Source organism: Gallus gallus, chromosome 1, assembly GCF_016699485.2.
Source record: "Gallus gallus isolate bGalGal1 chromosome 1, bGalGal1.mat.broiler.GRCg7b, whole genome shotgun sequence".
Taxonomy (NCBI): Eukaryota; Metazoa; Chordata; class Aves; order Galliformes; family Phasianidae; genus Gallus; species Gallus gallus.
This window is the reverse complement of record NC_052532.1, coordinates 60,326,444-60,349,648: the sequence shown is the minus strand read 5'-3', so window position 1 is coordinate 60,349,648 and position 23,205 is coordinate 60,326,444. Positions and strand designations below refer to the sequence as shown.

The 23,205-nt window shown below is 43.1% G+C and overlaps 2 protein-coding genes across 5 annotated transcripts in view; one reads left to right on the top strand and one right to left on the bottom strand.

The window, feature by feature from the left end:
- Positions 1-12,466, bottom strand: CCDC77 (coiled-coil domain containing 77). 3 transcript variants are annotated; one of them, XM_025141597.3, is made up of 12 exons: positions 12,410-12,466; positions 11,952-12,094; positions 10,743-10,959; positions 9,788-9,930; positions 9,168-9,264; positions 6,517-6,583; positions 5,657-5,751; positions 4,716-4,864; positions 4,136-4,376; positions 3,173-3,298; positions 2,935-3,087; positions 1-927 (listed from the first exon to the last, which is right to left on the bottom strand). In XM_025141597.3, the coding sequence occupies exons 2-12, from the start codon at positions 11,966-11,968 to the stop codon at positions 781-783; spliced, it is 1,452 nt and encodes a 483-aa protein (XP_024997365.2). In that variant the 5' UTR covers positions 11,969-12,094; positions 12,410-12,466; the 3' UTR covers positions 1-780. The 3 variants fall into 3 exon arrangements, with proteins under 3 accessions (XP_024997365.2, XP_040506617.1, XP_015142377.2); XM_040650683.2 differs by having other exon boundaries at positions 12,062-12,094; XM_015286891.4 differs by lacking the exon at positions 11,952-12,094.
- Positions 12,467-15,251: 2,785 nt separating this feature from the next.
- Positions 15,252-23,205, top strand: part of KDM5A (lysine (K)-specific demethylase 5A) — a 48,795-nt gene continuing 40,841 nt past the window's right edge. For both annotated transcript variants that reach the window (XM_416379.8, XM_004937924.5), the window contains exons 1-5: positions 15,252-15,745; positions 17,651-17,728; positions 18,776-18,898; positions 20,998-21,168; positions 21,845-21,979. In XM_416379.8, coding sequence (XP_416379.4) covers positions 15,581-15,745; positions 17,651-17,728; positions 18,776-18,898; positions 20,998-21,168; positions 21,845-21,979 — 672 coding nt within the window. In that variant the 5' untranslated portion in view covers positions 15,252-15,580. The remainder of the gene's footprint in view (positions 15,746-17,650; positions 17,729-18,775; positions 18,899-20,997; positions 21,169-21,844; positions 21,980-23,205) is intronic.

Below are 23,205 nucleotides of genomic sequence, written 5' to 3'. Positions count from 1 at the left end.
AATAGTGTATGCCTTTTATTATGAGCTTCCTGCAGGAGTCAAGAGAGGCTAGAAAAAAAGGGGATGGGAAGATGACTCTTGACAGTGTGGTATCTCACTCCCCCCGGCTATTCAAAACAAGAGTAGACATTGCTCATTCTTGCAGATGAGTTCTATAAAATGTTACCGTTTTTCACCATATTAAAATCAGTCAGGTTTGTCCCAGCTAGGTTAGAAATAATCAGAGGGAAGCTATTTAAAAAGTAGTTATATTGTAAAAGGTAGAGTTGGATGTAATACATCTTAGTACAAAATTTCTGTGCAGGGTCTTTTTCAAAGAAAATTTCCAGTTACATCCTGAATTGCCTAGGTACCAAAACAGTCACCTCATTGAACACGCTTTAAAAGCTCTTTCTCACATAGGAAAAGGTGAGCCAAGCAATTCAGATCTTGAACTAGATCCTTCAGTGGTCATTAATATTATATTTCTGCTTTGTAATATACTCCAAATGAAGTTTAAGGCCAGTAGACACCGCTCCCTACACCACAGATATGAAAGTAAGAAAAAGTCATTAGAACATTCCTGATGCATTAGTCTTCTGGTACTTTCTGTAGCAGACTCATCAGGTGCCTATCAACAGACACAGCAACCTAATTTGGCATGTTAGGTATGGCTTGTGTATCACTGATGGATGTTATGACATTCCTAACTGCAGATTTCTTCAAGCCTTCTGTTACTGGATGCCAGTAAACAGGCAATGTCCCCTTCCCAAAACTGTGATGCCAACTAAAACCTCAGCTTCAGCAGACTCGTAGTTCATTCTCTAAGCCATAGATTTTTGCTTTTAAGTATTTTAATTCCTCTTGAATTTTACGGGTTAGTCTGTTTCCTTGACGAACCTCATTTAGAATTGCAAGATCCTGATCTGGTCCAATATTCAGAGTCACCTAAGAAAGAAAGAAAAGATAAACAGATTAAGACATTGCACAGAGTGCAATTGAGAGTGTACTATGAGAACTCTAAGAGAGACCATTTGTAGCTAGCAAAGAGAATGCTTCAGCTGATGTCATTAGGCTAATGTATATCACCAACAGAAAGGTATTCCAGAGCCAAAAAGTAGCAAAGCCTTTCATTCATTAGGATGCTATAGTACTGGTAAGGAAGAAATCTGAACAGAATATTAACAAGTTTACTATAACCTGTTGGGTTACTTTTTACTGCCTGCATTATTTAGAGAATAAAATGAGGTGAATTAAAACACTTACCTATTGATGTTTACATAGAAATACATTCTTCCCCAGTTACAAAGACATTTTGTCATCTTTTGCTATTAGAATTAAAAGTGATCTAACTGCTGTGGCCAGCTTGCTGCCTTCTGAACTGCATACAGTTCAAGGGCAGCTCAAGAACAACTCCCAAGCTCAGGTCAGGACATACAGCTGATATTGAGCTGAACTGAGGCTGTTGGATAATCATAGTTCCTGATGGCAAACTAGAAAGGGTTGACATTTCCTGTCACCCTGGAATTGGATAGCATGCCAGCCCAGTCACATTCAACATCGCAACAGCACAGACTTGGAAACTGATCTTAATGCCCTCTTTTCTCTTGGCATTTTAGGGTGTCTCATTAAAGATTTTAATATGCAGATTAGGACATTCAGTCATCTTTAGTCACTTTGACCTCAAGTGATAAGAAGGATTTAAAGATCAGAGAAGATTTCTAACAAGTATTTTATTCCGCTGCCCTCTTGTGGTTGGAAGTGTAAAGAGATGATGAACACAACTAAGAACATTATCCACAGTAACAAAATACACAGGTCTGGAGTAAAGATATCATAGGCAATTCCTGTCTCCCACACCCATATGTGTGGGAAGTTTAGCTCTTTAGAAAAAGAAAAGGTAAACCCACAGTCAAACAACAACAACAAAAATCCAAGCCTCAATTCTCTTAATCATATCTTAGATATCATAACTCAAACTCCAGACGACATCAAGTCTGTGGCTTCCCATCTAAGCTGTACAGATGTTTGTCTGCATATCTAGCAGATGCATCTTATTTCAAAGTTACAGAGCTTCAACTTCCAGTCACTGTTTCTGCTGTGATTTCTGCACTGTTGCAAATGATACATTTTAAAAAGAATAACAATAATTACATCAATATTCTATCAATATTCTATTTGGAACAAAACTAAACCCTATAGCATCCAGAAAAAAAAAAAACCCAGCATATTCTTTGCAGAACATTCTTCTCTATCAGTCCACTTTACTGCCTTCCAATTTTGAGACTGCTGAGTGAGCCAAAGGTGTAATAAGGCATAGTAAGGCATTATAATATTGTGGAAGGAGAAGAGAAAGCTCTGGAGAGACCTCATAGTGGCCTTCCAGTACTTGAAGGGAGTGTATAAACAGGAGGGGAAATGGCTGTTTATGAGGGTGGATAGTGATAGGACGAGGGGGAAATGGTTTTAAACTGAGACAGGGGAGGTTTAGGTTAGATATTAGGAGGAAGTTCTTCACCCAGAGGGTGGTGACGCACTGGAACAGGTTGCCCAAGGAGGTTGTGGATGCCCTATCCCTGGAAGCATTCAAGGCCAGGCTGGATGTGGCTCTGGGCAGCCTGGTCTGGTGGTTGGCAACCCTGCACATAGCAGGGGGTTGGAACTAGATGATCACTGTGGTCCTTTTCAACCCAGGCCATTCAAGGATACTATGAGAGCCTTCATAGCTAGTATATAAACAGGACTATTCCTGGACAAACTTGATGCTTGACTGATTAATGATGACAAATCTTTTTTGCTTAATAATATACAAAACAGGGCAAGCTTTATCAAATATTAATATCTAAACAACCACTTAGGATATAGATTTATTTTAACTCTAGGGAAATAGTAATTTAAATACTGAGACTACACCTCGATTGGGTAAGCCCATAGCGATTAGCAATGAGCTATTACCTTAAAAAGCTGCTTCTCTACATCTTTCAGTTTCTGCCGAAGCTGTTTAAGGTCATTCTTAAAGCCTTCCACTTCCATATTACGGCGTTTTTCCAAGGCCTCGTACCGCTGAGTCACCAGCTTCAGGCGCTTCCCCATCTTCTCTGAGCGTGCCTATAGAGATCAAAGACTTGATGGAGTAACTGAATAGAGGCTGTAAGATCATCACATAGCTAGTAGATGATTACAGACTAATTACCTTGAAGAGTTCTCTGCCAACATCTCTCTCTTCGCTAATTCTAGCCAGCTCACTTTCCAGGGTGATACACTGTTCTCTGTACATGTTTGATAGCCGCTGCTCCTGCATTAGTTCTTCTTGCAGTGTCTGAGACACAGAAGGAACAGAAACAACTCAAAAGGCAGTGCTTACAGTGTTTCCCCTGCTCTAGAAAAACAAGTGTTACATGTAGATAGCCTGACAGGCAAATGACAGTAACTGAAACCAAAGCTAATGAATTAATTAGGTTAGGACTCCTTCCACAATATTATAACGCCACTTCCTTAACCACCACCTTTTAATGAGGTGATCAGTTCTCCATGACAGTTCAAAGAACTCTCTCCTCTTTCCTTTAAAGATAATATTCTATTATAGTGCTGCAGCTCTCCTTCTCACAGCTACTTGCCCAGTACTGCATTTCTGAGGAATCTGCATCCAGCATAGCTGAAAACAATTCCTTACATCTGTTTATTTTCTACACTCTTATTGCCTCTTTGCCCACTTCAGATCTCTCAACTGTGCACTGGAAGCGTATTAGAAGTGGAAGAAAAAATCCAGACTACTATAAAAGAGCTAAGGAACACCACTTGAAAGGACTGTTCTCCCCTGACAACATGGACAAAGTCAGACATCACATCCTAAGTCCATTAACTGTTGGCCTACACATCACGTGATTTGCAGAAGTAGAGAACTGGATTGGGCGTAAGAAAAACCAACAGGGAAATGCTACCACAAATCCTAACTATATATTTCACCTGAAATTCATAAAGAACACCGAGGCAGGAGAGTTGTGTTGTTTAAACACAGTAGTGTCAGCAACAATGCTACTTAGAGCAAGCCAGTACAGCTTTGAAACAACTACTTACTGCTTAACTTGGCAAGAACCAGTCTTGCAACTTTGGAAAGATTGCTGGAGGGCCTCTCCCTGGGACATAAAAGAATTACCTTTACATCTCTACTGTGGGGTTTCCCAGCTTCACGCTCTGCTTGAAGCATCTTCTTGGTATCTCTCTGTTTCTTCTCTCTTTCTGTCTCCCTGCCGATAAGCTGATCCGAATCTTTGCCAATCTTCCTCAGCAGATTTTCCTTCTCTACCATCCATGCCTTCTCACTGGCTCGAACATCAGACTTCAGCTGGAGAAAGTCACGAGTGCTCTCATATAAGAGATTCTGTGTCTTGTTGAGTCTATACAAAGGGATCCAAGAGGATTTAGTTCATTTCCTCCCTACTTCCTACCCTAATTGCCCCAGTCTTCATTGCAAGTCAGAAGCAGAGAACAAAAAGACAAGCATTTTCCTAGCATACTTAGCTCTTCTCATTTATTGAAAGATATACTATAAAAAACAGTTTTTTTTGTATGTTGACTGCTCCATCTACTTCCACATATTGTCAAAGCCAATGGCTGCATAATGTGCTTTTCTGCCTGTTGCAGCAAGCAACATAATAAAAACCAACCTGGTTTTGTTGTTCCCCCTCTTCTCATCTCATGACCACATTACATCATAGCCATTCTCTCACACTCACTTATCTGTTAAAGTTTTAATCTTGTCCTGGTCCCTCTGATGCTGAAGCTGGGCTTCTTCCATGTGAATCCGCCTGTCCTCTAGTAATGCCTGAAGCTGTTCCTTGGATAATTGTGTCTGTTCTTCTATCTGAGCTTGCAGGGCCTCCACCTAAATAGGCAGGTAAAGATATTACTGAGGAAGATTTCACAACAGGCAGTGCTCCTGACCTTGCAAGTTTCCTTAAAATTCCAGAATCCAAGTCAGGGACACTACCTGATAATAACTTTCAGAGTTCTAATTTTTCATTTTTAGTTTTTGTTTTAATGTTAACTATTTTGAACTAAAACATTTTAAGAAAAAAAAATAATACAAATAAGCAAGACAGGGAAATTATAAACAGCAGCAATAGATAAAAGATACCAGAAAGATTTAAATTGCACACAGGATGTGATAAATCCTTTGGAATCTGCAAACAGTTTTGCCTCTATGCTATCAGCTTCCAATGAAACGGTGATCTAGATTCTAAATTCTAGAAAGGCAACAAGTCCACACACGTTGAAGAAAAAGAAATTGCTCAATGAAGTATTAAACATAAACAAAATAAGTGAAGAAGAGAGGTGCAAAGAGTGCACGTGGTCAGGGAGAGAAACTGGAACAAGTATTTGAAAAAAAATTATGTACTATTTGAAAAAGCCTTCAACTATAAATTTTGTATTTAAAGGCACCACATACAGGTAGGCTTTACTGGAACATCTGCTCATGTAAAGCTCCCAGAATGAAGACCCAAGCTCTTAAATTTAAGCTATTCATCACAAAGGAACAGGCAAACTGATAGAAAGCGGAAATCAGGGGGACTAATAAAATTGGTGTATATGTATCTTATGTAGGCAGACAGCATATTTATCCACCAATTTCCTGGATAGGCAGGAAATAAGTCCTTCAGTTAGCAAATGGTTTTACCTGAAGTAGAAGTGTTTGGTTGTCCCTCTGATATCTCTCAGGGCTTTCATGTATGTCTCCTTTTCCTGCTTGTTTTGAAGTGCTCCTCTTGGTGCCTATTTGCAGAAATCAAGAAGTAGAAAAGTCTTCTCCAATGTACCTGCAGTACCTTTCCAAACACAAGACACTGTATGTGCTAGATAGTTTACAAGAACAGGAAAAAGCTTGCAGCTGCTACAGTCTCAAGGACTTACGGGAGAGATAACTGGATAGAAAAATGTTCCAGAGCTTGTAGTGACTGTATTTCTTCATCCCATACTATCACACCTCAGTATTTAGGCAACATACTTATTCTCTCGACATATACAGAAAGCAAACATATAATGTTTTCTTAAGCAAATGATGAATAAGCATAAAATACAGCTGTGCGTTTGTCAAATACTGAACAAGTTTTGAGCTTGTTAGCTCATTTCAGTCAATTTGGAAATGGTAGTTCTTTCAAAATAGAAAATCTGCAAGTAGAAACACAGATCCAAACTACCACCTACATTAAACGCAAGCAGAGTGCCACATCATGGAATGGATATGGGTGGCTGTCCAGTCACTACCTGCACAGTTCCAGAACAGCCATTCCACAGTCATACCAGCTTCTTCTTTAGCTGAGCAGATCACAAGCACAAGAGCCAGCTCAGTTTATTTTAAAGGATTTTGAAGTGAAGCTTAGAGTAGAATATGCGTAAGGATACACATATGGATACGTTTAGGAAACTTAATGGAAGCACAAAGTATTCACAGTAAATAATTATTTTTGTACATTGGACAAGCCACAGAGAAACAAGTATCAATTGCTGAGCTGCTGTTAGATCATCTTGGTACAGTACCTGTTCCAGAACTGTCCTTTCCATCATGTGAGTCTCTGGATCTAGCTGGCCTTTGCAGAACAGTAACCTGTAGAAACAAGGTTAGATAGCTCTACATCTTGACTTGCCATGACTAAGAACAAATCTTAAAGAGAGAACTGAGATATTCAAGACAACAGCAATACCTCACCTCTACCACAGGAAAAGGAAGACATTCACAAATGTAATGCCTGTGTTAAAAAGAAGTTGCTTTTATAAGAGCAGAATTTTGCCATTTCAGCCTCTATTTTTTCCAAATCAACTGGAAAGTAATCCTGCCTTTGCTGGCTTCACGAGGGTGAAAATCATCATCTTCAGCAGGAAAAAGAACATTTTAGGGACAGATGAGAATAAAGAAGGTGAAAATGACAATTATGTTATCTTCTTTGCTCATACTCCTCTTAGCAGCCCAAAGAAACACGAAGAATCATTTATCAGCATATTCACTCAAGCTATTAAACAAGCTTGGGACAAAAACCCATACAGCAACTAACATAAACCATCTGTTGAACAGAAGGCCACTTAAAAATAGGAGGCAAAAAGGAGACAGGTTATAACCCCAATGTTTATCTCAAGGCAGATATAATGAGGGCTGCTTCCACAATAATGCCCCCCATTTTAATATGCTGGCTCACAACATCAGAGGCAGATGTTGGCGATACGGCAGTTGAGGTTGAACCTTCCCACCAATGTTCTGTTACATTTTGTTGCTGTGCAGCAGATGGCAGCAGAGGGGCAGTCTGGCAAAATGGTGTCTGATGCGGAAGTACACGTGAAGCAAAGGTATGTCATTGAATTTCTCCACGTCGAGAAAATGGCACACATTGACATTCATCAATAACTGCTAAATGTTAAGGTAGATCAAACAGTTGATGTGGGCACAATGAGGCAGTAGGTGGTGTTACAATACTGGTGACAGCACCACGAAAGACGAGTCACGTTCTAGACAGCCACACGTGGCTGTCACACCATGAAATGAAGAGCGTTTCAATCAGCTCATCCACATGAACTGGCAAATTATAACCAGAGAACTGTGTTAGAGCTGAATATTGGCTTTGAGGCACTGGAGACAATGCTGGCAAGATCAAAATATCACAAAGTTTGCGCCAGGAGCGTCCCACGAATGCTCACATGGGAACAGAAAGAACACAATACGTAAGTTTGTTAGGACCTATTGAATCAATACACGGCTGAAGGTGACAGTTTCCTGGATCACATCATTACTGGTGACAAGACATACAGTCACCACTATGAGCTAGAGTCAAAATGAGCAGCAGTGTGAATTCCCCATCAAAGAAAAAGTTCAATAGGTAAAGTGATGTGCAGTGTCTTTTGGGACAGGATGACCTTTCTGGATTTCCTTAAACAAACCATCATCTCTGATGCCTACATGACAACACTAAGCTGAAGGCTTGAGATTTCAGAGTCAGGCCAGAGAAAACAACCTTGCTTTTACAACACAATAATGCCAGGCCCCAAACCAGTTTGAAGATCGTGGATCACATGGCCAATCTTGGCTGGACTGTCCTGCTGCACCAACTGTATAGTTGGAACATGGCACCTTCCGACTTTCATCTGCTCAGGCAGATGAAGGATGGACAGCGTGGGCAACACCCTCCTAGCAATGATGCTGTTGTAGCAGCTGTGAAACAGTGGGTCATCCTCACCGGTGCCGATTTTTCCAAGTTCAGCAGGCAGGCTCTTGTTCATCACTGGTGAAAATGCAAAGCTAACAATGGTGACTATGCTGAAAAATAGTGTTTTGTAGCTGAGAATCAGCTCTATCAAATAGTGTTATTGTACTCTTCGTATCTGCTGTAGTTTCCATGGAAATAAACAGGAGGCATTATTTTCAGAGCAACCTATGTATATAATAGGTCTAATTTTAGAGATATCCATATTATGCAACTTTAAAGCTACTGCAAGATTTTTCCACTGCTTTAACAATGCAGAACAACCACAAAGAAAGCAGGGATATAGCCTTTTCCCCCTTACCTTACACAAAGGGAAACCCTAGCATTCCATCTGTATATCTGAATCATGTAAGACTTTCTTGATAAGTAGGTTCCACTACGCTGCTTTTCGTATGCATTGCCACATAATTAGTTTGACATTATTTCTGTAATAGGCAATACAACACTGCCTAGAGAGGGAGGTTCTCCTGTAGTACCCTGCCCAGGAAACCATATCAGCAACCCGAACACTGCTGTACCCTTTATGGGGGTCCCAAATGCTACTTTACTGTGATACTCCAAGATATTTGATCTTCAGAACAGCACACCTACTGACATTCTGCACTTCCTTCTTTGTGCTCTTCCCTCCAGCTTCTCAATAACCACTTGTCACATGGATTCAGACTCCTAGCTGACATTTAGGAGGTTAATCTTGAGGTATAATTTGAAGATAGAAGGGGCTGATGCTAACAGGACCTAGCTCCAGAGCATTTGTTACTACTTATCTGCCATTAGCTATACTAAAGCCTGATGCTGCTATAGAGCTACAGATTCTTCCCTCTTTTGGGCTTATTTCGCAACTCTTGACTCGGGGGATAGATTTGGTCTGTGGTCAGCCTTTGGGGTACACATCTTCTTGTTACAATTAAAAACACAGTTCCACAGAAAAACTGAACTTGCCTTATGTGGTGGCTCCTTGTGAAAATATGTAACTTCTCCTGCATCTGTCCCCACTAAAGCCAGGAGATGTTGAATTTTTTTCCTATCCTCCAATTCCCTGGAATATAAAGAAATGGATCAATGCATTATGACGCACTATCTTTCCACCTTACCCATTAAACGTTAAACAATACTTCTTTAACAAGCTCCCTAACACATCACTGATGTTGCACATACAATAAAAAAACACCAATTCTGTTGGCATTGAGGAGTGCTCTTCTTTTCAAATACCAGCCTGATAACGCATGGTAGTAAAGAATTTGCATTCCAAAGTTATGAACTGTATATAAAAACCTTGCAGATACTTCAGTGGATAGTAAGTACTCACTGTTTTTTAAAGTAAACTAGATTGAGGGTTGTATCAGATTTCTGCCATGCTCCAGAGAGATGCTAAAGCACACCAACACAGTTTTGCTTTTTCTTTTTTTTTTAACTTAAGTTCTTAAAGCTTTAACAGAAAACTCCCACCCTGGGAGGTGTGGCTTTGCTGCTTCTCTGAATACTTCAGATCTGGACGAGAGCTAGAAGGATGCATGCTGTTTCTACTGCCAGTGCCCCGGCCCACTATCCAGACAGCGCACCTGATTTTCAGTCGGTCATTCTCAGAGTAAAGACGGAGCACATGTTCCCTCTCCTGGAAGAGGTAGACTTGCATGTCACTCAAAGCCTTTTGCAATTCTGCAATCTCCTCTTCTCGCTGACGTACTTCCCATTGCAGTTTGTGCTAGGCAAAGAGAATGAGGTACTTTCAGTGAGCACTAGGCAACAGTTAGAAACAACACACTGCACAGGCCAGACCCTGAGTCTGTAAGTGGCATGTTAAACTGCCAGTTTGAGTGCATTATGTTCTCCCCTTGCAACATTTGACAAGAGGAGGGCAGTATTGAGAAATTATTAAGTAGGTTTCAGTAGGGAGCTCAGGGTCCCTGTTGTCACTGTCACCCTACAACACCAGTAAAAACGCTTACGGTAGGGTCTCCCATTTCCAATGGCTGCACTTCTGCACCAATGGGCAGAGTGGCGTAGGTAAGAGGAGTGACTTCAGAAAAAACCCTAGCAAAGCCTGTGTAATAAACTTCTTTAAAAGAGGTTCCTGAAGGATAAGCATTAAAAGCTTTATACAACATAGTAGTACAAAAGCATACATTTACAGAGTTTCATTAATGATTTTCTGCCTGGTGCAGAAAACTAGCAAGCCCTTCAGAAGACTATTCCCATTGGGCAGATGGCACTATTTTAGAACCTGTCCTCTCTTTACCCTATGTATTAAATCAGTTGGGATGTCTGAGGGCTTTCAGGCCTCTTTAGGCATCATCAGTACTTGGGGAGGCACCACAACAGTCCCCTCACAAGTGACCATTCTATTTCCAGAGGGTTAATCAAAACGTGAAAGACGACAGACAGACAGACGTACACTATTAAGGTATAAGAGAATACCGAAGTTCAAGGAAGCCCTTTCTCCTCAAATGAAAAGATTCTCAAATTTTGGAATTGTTTGATGGTTTTTTTTTAATCAAATAAAGCTCTTTTCCTAACCTGCTCATCGTATGTTTCTTTGTATCTCTCCAGCCTTTTTACCAAATCCTCATGCTCCTCATCAAAGTCAGCAATCTTCTTGCGGTAGTATTCCAGCAGCTCCCGGGAAGGGCGGAGGAAGGCCAGGCGTTCATTGATGGAAGGGAGAGGAGTAGAGTCCCCCTGACTCTGAGGCTGAGAACTAGAGTGCCTGGATGAGCTGTGGGGGGTTGCCAGCCTAGACATAAATATTTTCTATTACAATCAGAAAGATCAACGTGATGGAAGAGCAATACAGGAGCGTAGTAGCAAAAGGACTAGTGCGAATGAAATGGTGCTACAGAGGGAAAGAAAAGGTGCTCGCTTGTCTCCAAAGATATAGGCTCGCAAGGAAAACTCCACAGGGGAGAGAACTCCAACCAGAGATCCTCCCACATTGACAGTCAGCCCTTAAATGAGATCTAGGTAAGGTGGAGCCAGGTGCCACTCCTTCCAGTCACTCAGATGAATTACCTTCACCTGTGCTCCCAGGGGCCCTTCTCCAGGTGCTCAATCAGTGGTTCAGGCCATGATTCGAGTTACTACACATTTTCTAATAGCACACAAGCTTCAGACAGTAAACCATTTTTAAAGTTAAAAATAGGAGATTTTAGCTTTTAACTTACTAAAATTTAAACACATTAGTTTGTCTGCACTCCAAGAATCATCAGAAAAGAACAGTACTTAGCAGAACCAAAAGCTTCATTCATTAAAGAACAGTTGGCAGACTTAGGACACAGGAGATGGGGGAAACTTATGGAAAAGGGAGAAGGACAAATTGCCAAGGAAGGGAAGTCTCATGGCTCATTTAGGAAAGGTGAATGTGAAAGGAAGAGAAGGTGGTAAGAAAAGGAGGAGAACTCAAGGAGGACAAAGCCTTTTGTTCTGCAATTACAAGTAGCAACCACTACAAGATAAACAGATAACCTTTGATGGTCTCTATCTGGTATATGGAGAGAAAAACACTATCTGAAGTGCTTTTGATTTCACTGACTCTTCATTAAAGTCAACCATTTCAGGTTGGCTGATGCCCAAGCCATCATGACTTTGGATGTAGGAAGAGGAATCCACATGGGTTTTTTTCTGGTGTTACTCACAGCTCATCCACCCTTGCCAATGAAATGGAAAGCTATGATTTTGTGAATTTATTACATAAATTGAATCATTGGATTCGTGTGTGTAATCACGTACCTAACTTTAAGCAGCATTTACTGCATTCTGACATTCAATCTGCTGCAACAAATACGACGTTTGCACGTATAGAGCTGCACACATCACTCCATGCTTGGTTAGTTACTTACATTGATCTGACAAATACTTTGTAATGACGTGATCTGTAGCAGAATGAAAGTTAAGGAGCCTCTTTAGAAGAGATCTATTCACCTCAGTAAGGACTCACTTCAGAACCCAAAACCAGAACTCTGCTTGTAGGTGACACAGGGACGCGTTATGTGCGGCTCATCAGGGCTGCTTAGCTCAGAACTCAGATGCACAACGTCCACGAAAACCTCCTATGTGCCGAAGTCATTAATTCCTGGCACTCTAGCACACTAATAATCATTAGCAAAAAATACTTCCTGTAGGAACTCTCCCACGTTTAACAACACGATTGCAGAAACAACAGCCACACAGAACAGCCCCCACAGTACCTTCTGGAGCGCGAGGAACGCCCCGCCGAGCCTCCCGTTGCACTCATGGAGACCGCCGTTTGTTACCCTCCGCCACTCAAACAGCGGAGAGACCCGCCGCCCGCCGCCTCTGCCAATCACGAGCAGCCTTCCACACGCCTCTGGCCGCCTCTACCAATTGGCACTCGCGACACGGACCGCACGCGTCCCGCGCTGGCGCCTCTGGGAGTTGTAGTCCCGTGAGGGATCACTGCGCGTGCGCGGGGAGTGTTTGGGCCTACGGAGGCGGAAGGAGCGCGCAGCTCCAGCTGGGGCTGTGGTGTTTGTAGGGCCGTGGTCTGGGTTCCGGTGAAATAACGGCAGCCTGCTGCCAGAGCTTACTTCGTGAACACTAGTGGCAAAAGCATGCCATTCTCCTATGGAAACAAACAGAATGACACACAGGAGTTAGGAATCAGTCACAAGATTCACTGTTTCACATAACACCTGAATATCCAAATGTATTATTTTACATCACCTGGGTGCTTCTCATCCTCTTCCTTTCCCTATGTATCTCCCCATACCCAGCAGCACTTCCTAATATAGATACCACATGTGCTAGAAAATAAACCTAGGCTTACTTCCGAAGCTATGAAGTTCTTTTTCAAACCAATTTTCTTAATAAACTCAGAAGACAGAAAGATGACGGTGGATGATTCTCTGGAGGAAGGCTAGCACAGGCTGTGCTCCCCACCTCATGTAAAGCAGTTGAACATTCTGTATGAGAGGCCTAGGTCTCCTCTCACACAGGTTAGTTCCCTATAGGAACGGATCCAGGTTGGTCTTGAATATCTCCAGAGAAGGAGGCTCCAGAACCACTCTGAGCAGCCTGTTCCAGTGCTCTGTCACCCTCACAGTAAAGAAGTTCCTCCTTGCGTTATTACAGGACTTCCTGTGTTCCCGTTTGTGCACCTTGTTCTGTTGCTGCACACCAACTGAAAAGAGTTTGGCTCCGTCCATTTCATTCCCACACTTCAGATATTTTTATAAACAGTGATGAGATCCTCCCTCAGTCTTCTCCAGGATGGAGAGTCCCAGGTCTCACAGCCTCTCCTCGTACAAGGGACATACCAGTCCACTCATAATCTTTGTGTCCTTCTTTTGGACTCTTGCTAGATGTTCCCTATCTTTTTTGAACTGGGGAGCCCAGAATTGGACACAATACTTCAGATGTGGCCCCACCAGGGCAGAGTAGAAGGGAGGATCACCTCCCTTGATCTGCTGGCCATGCTCTTTTTAATGCATCCCTAGATACCACTGGCCTTCTGGGCCACAAGGGCACACTGCTGGCTCATGGCCAACCCGATGTCCACCAGGACACCCAGGTCCTCCACAGAGCTCCTGTATCAGCAGCTCAGCCCCTAATGTGCACTGGCGCATGCAGTTATTACTCCCCAGGTGCAAGACTCTTCACCTGCACTTGTAAAACCTCATCAGGTTCCTTTCTACCCAACTTTCCAGCCTGTCCAGGTTTTGTTGAAAAACAGCACAGCATTCTGCTTTGTCAGCCACTCCTCTCAGCTTTGCATCAGTAGCAAACTTGTGGAGGGTGGACTCATATCTCTTCTTCCAGATCACTGATGAAGATATAAAAAACAAGATTTTCCCAAATCTTCAATCAGTACCTGCTGAAACTCTATCACCAAAACACAGAAATGAACTTTGAACAGCCTAGAAGGAAAACAATGGGCTGTTCCTACAATGAAAGTTTGGCACGGGTTAGGAGCTTTTTAGCATGCAGTTTTTTTCCACATAGTATTTCTGGCTGAGTCACTGCTTATCTTGGAAATGTAGTATGTTGGCAATTCAGTTGTTGGGAACAGTCTCCATGCAAAAATAACCTGGTGCTGCTCTTCAGAGAGACACTATGGAAGAAAAAATTGCCAGGGTTATGTAGAAACACAATTTCTAGCGGCTGGTGGGTGAACATCTGCAATCCACATGCTCTTAGTCGTAAAAATATCAACCATCCATGTCCAGAGCCCCCTGCAGAGATGTAATGAGACATTGCAACAGCACGATATCCACTGCTAGGCTGATTTGATGTTTTACAGGATCAGTTTGTTCTTATAAATTTTGTCAAAAACGACCGTTTGCTTCCAAGCCATTTGTTTCCTGTATGTAAAATGGGGGCACCACCTTTTCAATCTAGCAGGGAAACGCCGTAGATAAGTGCATTAGTCTGTCTGAAGCAGATACGGTGAGCCTGGAGGGAGCAGGAGAAAATCACTTTTTCTGGGGCTGAAATGGTACACTGGGATCAAGGCTGTGCCTGAGTATTAAACAGCGAGAATAAACAGAGAGTTCCCTTTCAAAGTGTAATGGGTACGGGCAAAAACTAGCATGCAGGTCCTAAACTGGGGGTACCGCGGAGCCACCTGAGAGAAAGGGGTCCGCCCCTCCCCCGCCCGAGGGCCCAACGGCCCAACGGGTGCGAGGGGCCGGGCGTGCAAGGGGGCGGGGCTCCCGGCCTTCCTCCTGACGTCCGGCTCAGACAATGGGCGAAACGGCCCTTCAGCACCGGAAGTGAATGGTCCCAGTATCGTCGCACATTCCTCCGCGCCGGAAGTGGAGGCGGCCCCCTTCCCCCTCGACCCCAGTTCCCCTCCCCCGGCCGCCCCCGGCGTCACGCCGCACGATTCTCCTAGAAGTGCCGGGCCGAGAGCTTTTCTTCTCGGTTCCGCCGTAGCAACGTCCCCGCGAGCGGGCGGGGACGGCAGGCGGCTGTTCCCTCGGCACTGGTGGCCGCCTGGAGACGAGTGCGGCGGTGGGACTATTTTTCGGGTCGGAAGACAACAGCTGGTCCCGCTTCCGGGGGAGGGCTGAAAGCGACCGCGTAACTTCCGGACGAGCTGGAACGCGAGCCAGAGGGGCTCGGCGCGGGGGGAGCTAGCCCCGGGGGACGGGGCGACGACACCCGGCAGGAGCCGCCCCGCGGGCCAGGAGGCCGCGCCGCCCCCCCTGCCCCGCCCCGGCCTGCCCTGTCCGGCCCTGCCCTGCCTCTGCTTTGCTCTAGCCGCCGGAGGATGCGCCTCGGCCGCCGGCCCTGCCCCACCGGCCGCCCCTGAGGGCCGCCCCTCTGTGCCCGTGCCTCGGTGCGCTCCCCGCCCCCCTCCCGCGCCCCGCTGCCGGCAGCGTCTTCCCCCTTCGGCCATGGCGGGGGGCGGCGGGTCGCGCTACGCGGCCGAGTTCGTGCCCCCGCCCGAGTGCCCCGTGTTTGAGCCCAGCTGGGAGGAGTTCAGCGACCCGCTCGGTTTCATCGGCCGCATCCGCGGCTTGGCCGAGAAAACGGGCATCTGCAAGATCCGGCCCCCCAAGGTACCGCCCGCCTGGCGCGGGGGCAGGGCGGGATGCGGCCGCAGCCGGGGCCGGGGGAAGCCGGCGGGCTCTGGGGTGCGGCGGGCGGCTGGAGCGGGCCGGGTTCTGTCCCTGGGGCGGCCCCTGGGGGTCGGGAGCCCCTTCCTCTGCTCCTCGAGTGTTTCCGGCCGAGTTTGCGCTGCTCGCTGCGGTTGGGATCCCCCTGGGACTGTTCAGTTCCCGTGCCCCGGTTGCTGGGGTTCCGTTTGTCCCCTTCCTCAGGGTGCGGCAGGGACGCAGAGACCCTATGCGGTCCTTGAGCTTAGAAGAGGTTTGGAACGGGTGAGAAGCCTGCGGGCACGGCCAGGGCCCGGGTTTGACGCTCTTCTTGCTTTAAAAACCAACAAGCAGTATGTCGGAAAGCTGCAGTGCGTTGTAGCTGAAAGTAGGTATTTGCACTGCTAGAGGGGGGAGGAGGAAAGACGTGCCTTGTAAAGGGGCCATTGTTTGTAAACAGCCTTCAGACTGTGGTGGAAGCGCAGCCTGTCTGCTTGTGCGCAGCAGTTAAGTGTTTGTGTTAGCAGGTTAGAAGGTAGGAGCTGAACATCTCCAGTGGCCTGGTTCAGAAAGGGGTGTTTTATGATGCCTCGCTCTGTGACCAGTCAGGCAAGAACATCAAGCACTGCAGGAGCTTAGAGCCTTCTTCATAATTTAGTACAAATAAACGTATAAAATAAGAGTGGAAAATAGCGAAGCAGAGAGAAAAAGGACATGAAAAGAAGGAGCTAAGAGTAGACTGGATATGGGGTCTGCCAATTAGATTCTGTGATGCTTCCCTTCTTGACCCACAGGGTTGCTGGAATCGTCTGAGGTGGTTTAATGTCATGGTGAAATCTTGACCTCCAAGGGGCTGCCCTTTCTAAAATAAGCAGGAAGGCTTAGGTTGGGGGAGAGGCCACGAGAAACTGATCCAGATCCGATTCATTGAGAGCACCTAGAACTTTCCTAGCCACTGAGGGCTGCAGTGTTTCTCTGTAATTGTTTGGCCGTTGGTGTTGCTGGGCTTTGCTGGATGTGTGCATCAGGTTGGTTTGCGACCTGCAGAAAAGGACTAGATCGGACACCTGGTGCTAACCTTGCTGATTTGCAATCCTTTTCCATTATTAGAATCTGTAAATATTTTACGGTTGTGCTATAGGCCTTCAGATGCTGCAGCCATTCAGACAACAAATGTGTTGCTTTTTTTGGTCCATCTGTCATGTTGTGTCCTTACTCTGTTGTATTTCCTGCCTGGTAGACTACCTACTGTATTTTTAAGATTTCTTAAGAGGTACTAAAAAGCTGATTTATATTTGTTTTGATGTCGTAATGTGGTTTAGAGAGAGGAGATGGATCTCGGAGGTGTGTGTGATTGAACAAGTACTGACTGTTCAGAAAGTCATTATTTAGGACTGCGTTTCCATTGAAGCGTTGGACTCCTGACTGCTGCTGTTATCTTTATTGAAATACGAACATAGGCGAACATGGAAAAGTTACATGCATAATGTTGTATGTTACATGGTGTTTATCACTGTTGATAGTGACAGTTTTGCAATGGGTAGGAAATGCAGAACTTGTTTGAATAAATGCCAACAAGCAGCATGATCTCTCTCTCAAGTGAGGGCCCAGTATGAGATGGGGCATACTGAAATGCATCAAGCCTTATTTTCTTGGTTATTTCTAACTTTGTGAAGACTTCTTTCATCTGACTAACGTGTTGTGAGAACGTTTTAGAAGCATGATAGTAGAGTAAAACTGGAATATATTACAGATCCTGCTGAAACTCGTTTACTAGGGGGAACTTGAATGACCAAGTTACGAAGGCCTTTTGTGCGTTTTTTAGTGAAGTTTCTTGCAACACTGAAATGTCTTTCTGTCTCTCCTTAGGATTGGCAGCCTCCGTTTGCCTGCGAAGTACAAAGTTTTCGTTTCACTCCACGAATTCAGCGCCTGAATGAACTGGAGGTGAGCCTTTCCACTGTTGATACAGTTTTGTGTTTACACTGAAAGCTGTAGGTCTCCTTGCTTGAGATTTACATCTTGTCAGGTTTCTGTGTGGGGAGACTTTAGAAACCCGTAGACCGCATCGGTGTTTATACTTGGCAGTGGCAGACTTCACAGAAAATAACTCTCCGTGGCTTTCAGAAAAGTCTGGTTTTATTTTATTACCCAAAATAACCACAAGAGCCTTTCACGTTCAACTGGAAATGTCTAAAATGAATGCCAAATGCCATGCTGCACAGTGAGAGTAGCCAGTGTCTGGCCTTCAGAGCTCTGCAGGCCATGATTTATTTATTTTTCTTAAATATTTTACTGCTGTTCTGGAGCCTCTGGTTACCTTATAGTCAACTATCACAATAATGCCTCTTAAGCATGAAAATGAAGCTGCTTTGTCTTTTATAAGACTAGTTACGGTTGGTTAATTTCGTGATTCAAAAATGTATGGGAGCTTTCTTGAAAACAGTGTGAGTAATATTCTGTCCTGGCTTTTCCTTTTCCCTACAGCATTTCTCAAAGCCTTGCACTGTTCCTATACCAAAATGTCATACATCGTTTGACTTATAAATGGATCCCCTTATGGAAAGTGATTTGAGTACTCCAAAAATACTCGAGGGAAGAGCTCCTTTTGCATGGTTAAGGCATATAGAAAAGCTGTTTATAACCCATCCCTGCCGTTTCCCCCCACAGATTTTATTAATTGCTCTTGTGTTTCTCCTTGGAGTTCTGACTTCAAGTGAACATTTTGGTATGAAAATGTGAAATTTTAGGTAAAAGTTTGAGCTTATGGGATTTCAAATGCGGACAACAAAAGCATTTACAATTTTATGTTTATAAACATCTTTTTACTAAATATTCCCATATTTTCTTTTTAACCTGAGAAATAGCTCACATGCTGAGTTGTGCTTTGAAAATATAAACACTGTAAAGCTTGTCATGTTTTTCGTCAGGTATGCAATGCATTGTCATATTTTTTGGGGGATGTATGCATTCGTCTTCTCTTATTGATTGCAGGCAATGACAAGAGTGAAGCTGGACTTCTTGGACCAGTTAGCAAAATTTTGGGAACTTCAAGGATCCAATTTAAAAATTCCTGTGGTGGAGAGAAAAATACTGGATCTCTATGGTTTGAGCAAGGTGAGTAAGCAAATATGGTTTGCTTGGTCAGGCAGAGACTTCATTTTTTCATTCAAGCTTGAGAAGCCGAGCAACAGGGAGGGCTTGTTTTACAGCATGGCTCTCATTAATATGGAGATTAAATGAAAATGGGGAAAAAATCAGAGTGGAAAACAAACTTACGAATTGCGAGGTTATGTTAGATGTGTCTGTCACAATTACTTCAGCTGGCTTTAGTTGAGTTATATCCAGCACATATTAGTTACTTGAATATCCTTATGTTAGCCGTTTGAATTCAAGTTGTCCTCTTTTATGTATGGCAGAGCTGCAGGAGTTGAGATGTTCTCTGAGAAGGTAGTGGCATCCTTGCATGTGTTTCAGCTCCTCACCTAGCAATTCTGTAATAAATTGCAGTAATTGCTCCCTCCTGTCTCCCATCAGAGATTTTCCATGTGACGTAAACATGCATCTTTGGGACATTATACTGTCAACTTCTGGAATAATTATTTTAATCTGTTTCCAGTACAGGCTGTGCTTGGGGCTAGCTAAAATGTCATGCTGCTATAGTAATCTTGTGGTGTTTTTCAAATTTTCATGCAAATAAAAACTTCTGTTGGGGTTTGCCACTGGCAAAATGTACGTAGTTACAGACTTGTCTGCTAAAGAAAGGCAATTAATATAAATAGTAGATTTGTTTGGCAAGGTGACAAATTGAGATATGGTAGTACGAGCATTTCTGTGTTAAAGCATTTGTTTCCATTTCCCTATCAAGGCTTCTTTCTCTTAAATCTTAACATTTTTTGCTTATCTTCTCTTAAAATGAAATCTATTCAGAAGTCGTAGTTCTTTCAACTGTCTGAAATTCCTGCTAGCATGCAAACAAAAACTGATAATGTCTTCCAGTACTTGTGTTTTATTTTTGTGTGTACTGTGCTTTGCTGGGCTACACAAAACCATCATACTGGTTCTGGGAATGTCTGGGTCACTGTTATGAGCTAGAATGTTTGGGTATGCTTCGGATATGGTAAGATAGGCTGTTCGCTTCTCTAGCTGCAGTTCATATAAGGATAATTTCAGCTATCACATCTTCATGGGCACGTAAAAAATAAATGGAAGTTTAGGAACAGCTCTGTAAATATGAGAAAAATAATGATTGAGCATATCATTGCATTATGGGTGCAGCTCTATCTAATTATGAGAAGAAACAGAATTAACTAATATATTTGTCACTGTCACAACTAGACTTTTGAGCTTACTGCAGCCTGAGAAATAAACCGTTTCACTCCAGTAACAGTCACTTTTTTGCTTTGAGGTTTTCAACTGTCACTGAAATGAAACATGAAATTTGATCATCGTATGTAAAGACATGAAATGCAAGGCCATACTGCAGCAGAAATGTTATTAGTTGTATAGTAATGTGAATTAAATTACAATCCGCTTGGGTTTTAAACTGTTTGGTAGTGAAACCATATGAAGGGAGTGAAGGCAGTGGAAATGTGGCCAGTGCTTCAGATCAGGCAAATAGTCATTTTTCTTTCAATTTTGTTGTGTGTAACAATGACAGTTCCTGTATGTCGATTGCTAGATTCAAAACAATTGAATTCAGGTGTAAAAAGTGAATGAGTTAAATGAAAGGTTAATTCAGTTTCCTCTCTTTGTACAATAGTCTCTCTGCTGTTTGGGGTTTTCTGAGAGTTTTTGTAACTCTGAGTCCAACACTTCCTTCTATGTGGGGTCTGTTAGAATTGGCTTCACTGCTGGCCAGACTTGTGTTTTGCATCAGTGTGAGTCTGGTGAGAGTTAACTTTTCCGTTTGTTCTGATAGTGGGTTTTTTTATTCTTTCCAGCTTGTCAGAAATCTTAACTGTTGAGTTCTTCCTGTCTAGAACAGTACACAGCTTGCATTTACTAGGGAAGTTGTAAAAATAAATATAATAAAGAGTGAGGTTAAGTGTTTAATTATAATACTAGTCCTTCAGGAGACAAAAAGCAAACTCAGGTTTCTGCCATTCTTTAATAGAACCTTTCAGCATTTGATTGCTGTAGTTGATTTATGGTTTATATGCGGTGGTGAGAGCAGTTCAAAGCCCTTAACTTTTTTCTGTGCGTGTGTGTTTCAGATTGTTGCTGGCAAAGGAGGCTTTGAGGTAGTCACGAAAGAGAAGAAATGGTCTAAAGTGGCAAGTCGGCTTGGCTACCTGCCGGGAAAAGGCACAGGATCGTTACTCAAGTCTCATTATGAACGGATCTTATACCCCTATGAGCTTTTCCAATCCGGGGTCAGCCTAATGGTGAGACACTTCTTCAGGCTATGAAGATGGGGTCCAAGTTGCGTGTGGCTGCTTGTTGCTGCATGCAAAAGTAGAACTTAGATTCTGTGCTTTTGGAAGCTGCAATTATGTAGACAAATGTATACCCACCCTAATACTTACTGTGACAGGATAGTAGCAGAAGTTGTAATGTGACCTTGTGTCATAATTTTTTCTCAACAATCTCTTTATAAGACCAAGACCAGCCCTATTAAGGAAAACACCGTGAGACAAGGAGACCTTCCAGTAGATCAGGTTGCCCAGAGCTCCATTCAGCACTTCTAGAGATGGGGCATCCACAGCTTCTCAAGGCAACCTGTTTTACTACTTCACCACCTTTGTTGTGAAGAAATTCTTCCTTATTTAAATTAAATCTACCTTTTTTTTTCTTATTTTGAAGCCATTACCCCTTGTCTTCTCACTAAATTCCATGATAGAATCTGCTTATCTTTCTTGTATGTTCCCTTTAAGTAAGGCTAAACAACTCCCATGCCCAGGGTGCCTGGATTGATCAGCCTCTTGTCCAAATGGCATATGTGTAGTGCTGTGTGACTTCAGTCATTGGCTTATTTCTTAGTAAAGAGAGTGGTTTACAGACCATAGAATGATCAGCACTACCTGATCAATCAACCTGGTGTTCTGTGCTCTGATCTTCTAGGGCATCCAGAAGCCTAACTTGAACCTTAAGGAAAAAGTGGAGGCTGAGGACCTCAGCTCAGATGCCCAGACTTCACCAAAGCAAGGTTCAAGAATGAATGTTGTGCTGAAGAGAACCAGACGTGTCAAGTCCCAGGTACCCGTATTTCTTGGTTATTGCAGAGAACCCTTATTCCTTGTACCAGCAAAGCCATACTGGGGGTGCAACAGCCTTTGTTTTTGGAAGCCTGCTCAAAAGTGCCATGAGAAAGAAATCTTTACTTAAATCCAGAGAAAGACTTTCCTTATAGTAGATGTGCAGTTAAAAACTTCTAAAACCTGCTTCTTGTTTATTTATACTTAGCCTCTGTACTTCGGTAGAGAATAGAAGTGTGAAAACTAAATGGTTCAGCTCTAGTCAGTTGCAGTCTAGTCAACCTGCTGGTCATTTGGTGGAGCACGAACAAAAGGTGGATTTACCTTCAGAACAAGTTCTTACTGCTTCATGTCATTCTATGCTTGCTTTAAACACCATGAAGCTTTGTCAAATGTGGTTACAATTCTGTTGTATTTTTCAATACATTTTGCTTGTTAACTGAGTTTATAAAGGACACTTAATCTCATTTTTGTCTCTGATGTCATGACTGATTCAGACTAAATTGTCCCTTTTAATCTATTCTCTTTACTAACAGAAGCTGACTTGGCATTATTTATTGCAGCCACATAGCAATGCATCAATCACACAAGCAGTCCCTGGCTTTCCAATTGTGTTGTTAGTGAGGCATCCAAAAAAAAACCTAAGAACGCTGCAGTTCCTGCAGTAATCATTCATCATGTGGAATTCTGCTTTGAACCAATCTCAAGGGACAGTGCCAGTGTGACCTCTTTCCTCCTGCATGGTGTAGAAGTGTCACTGTGTTATTAAGATCCTGTAGGATTTTTTTCTGATGCTTCTTTCTCTAGAGTAACTCTTATTTCTCATTGGAAGAGTCACTCTGTGGTACTTCTGACACAACATTGCTGCTTAATTTCAACTAAAGGTGCTGCATTTTTGAAACACGAGAGGTGATTTCACTTGTGTGGTCTGCAATAAGTCAATGCATATGTATTTAAATGCCTTCTAGAAGACCTATACCTGCATTATCTTTTAAGCAATCTAGTTATTAAAATAGCTGAACTGAATTCTTCAATAAAGGAAGAATCAGCCTACTCACATAGCCGGAGAAGTATTTCTAGGCTGTGTTGGAAGCTATGTATAAATCTGTAACTGTGTTTAGAAATAGAAAGTTGTCCTCAGGATCCCCAAACTGCAGAAGTATAAGATCTGGAGGATGCTAAGAAATTGTCCCAGATTTCAGTACCTTGTTATTATAGACAAGACTT

Excerpts from the sequence above, each read along its gene's own strand:
- CCDC77 (XM_040650683.2), bottom strand. The coding sequence starts at position 12,456 with ATGAGTGCAACGGGAGGCTCGGCGGGGCGTTCCTCGCGCTCCAGAAG. Across the intron at positions 12,095-12,409 it reads CGTTCCTCGCGCTCCAGAAG|ATCACGTCATTACAAAGTAT; the intron begins GTACTGTGGGGG and ends ATTCTGCTACAG. Across the intron at positions 4,865-5,656 it reads ACCAAACACTTCTACTTCAG|GTGGAGGCCCTGCAAGCTCA; the intron begins GTAAAACCATTT and ends CTGCCTATTTAG.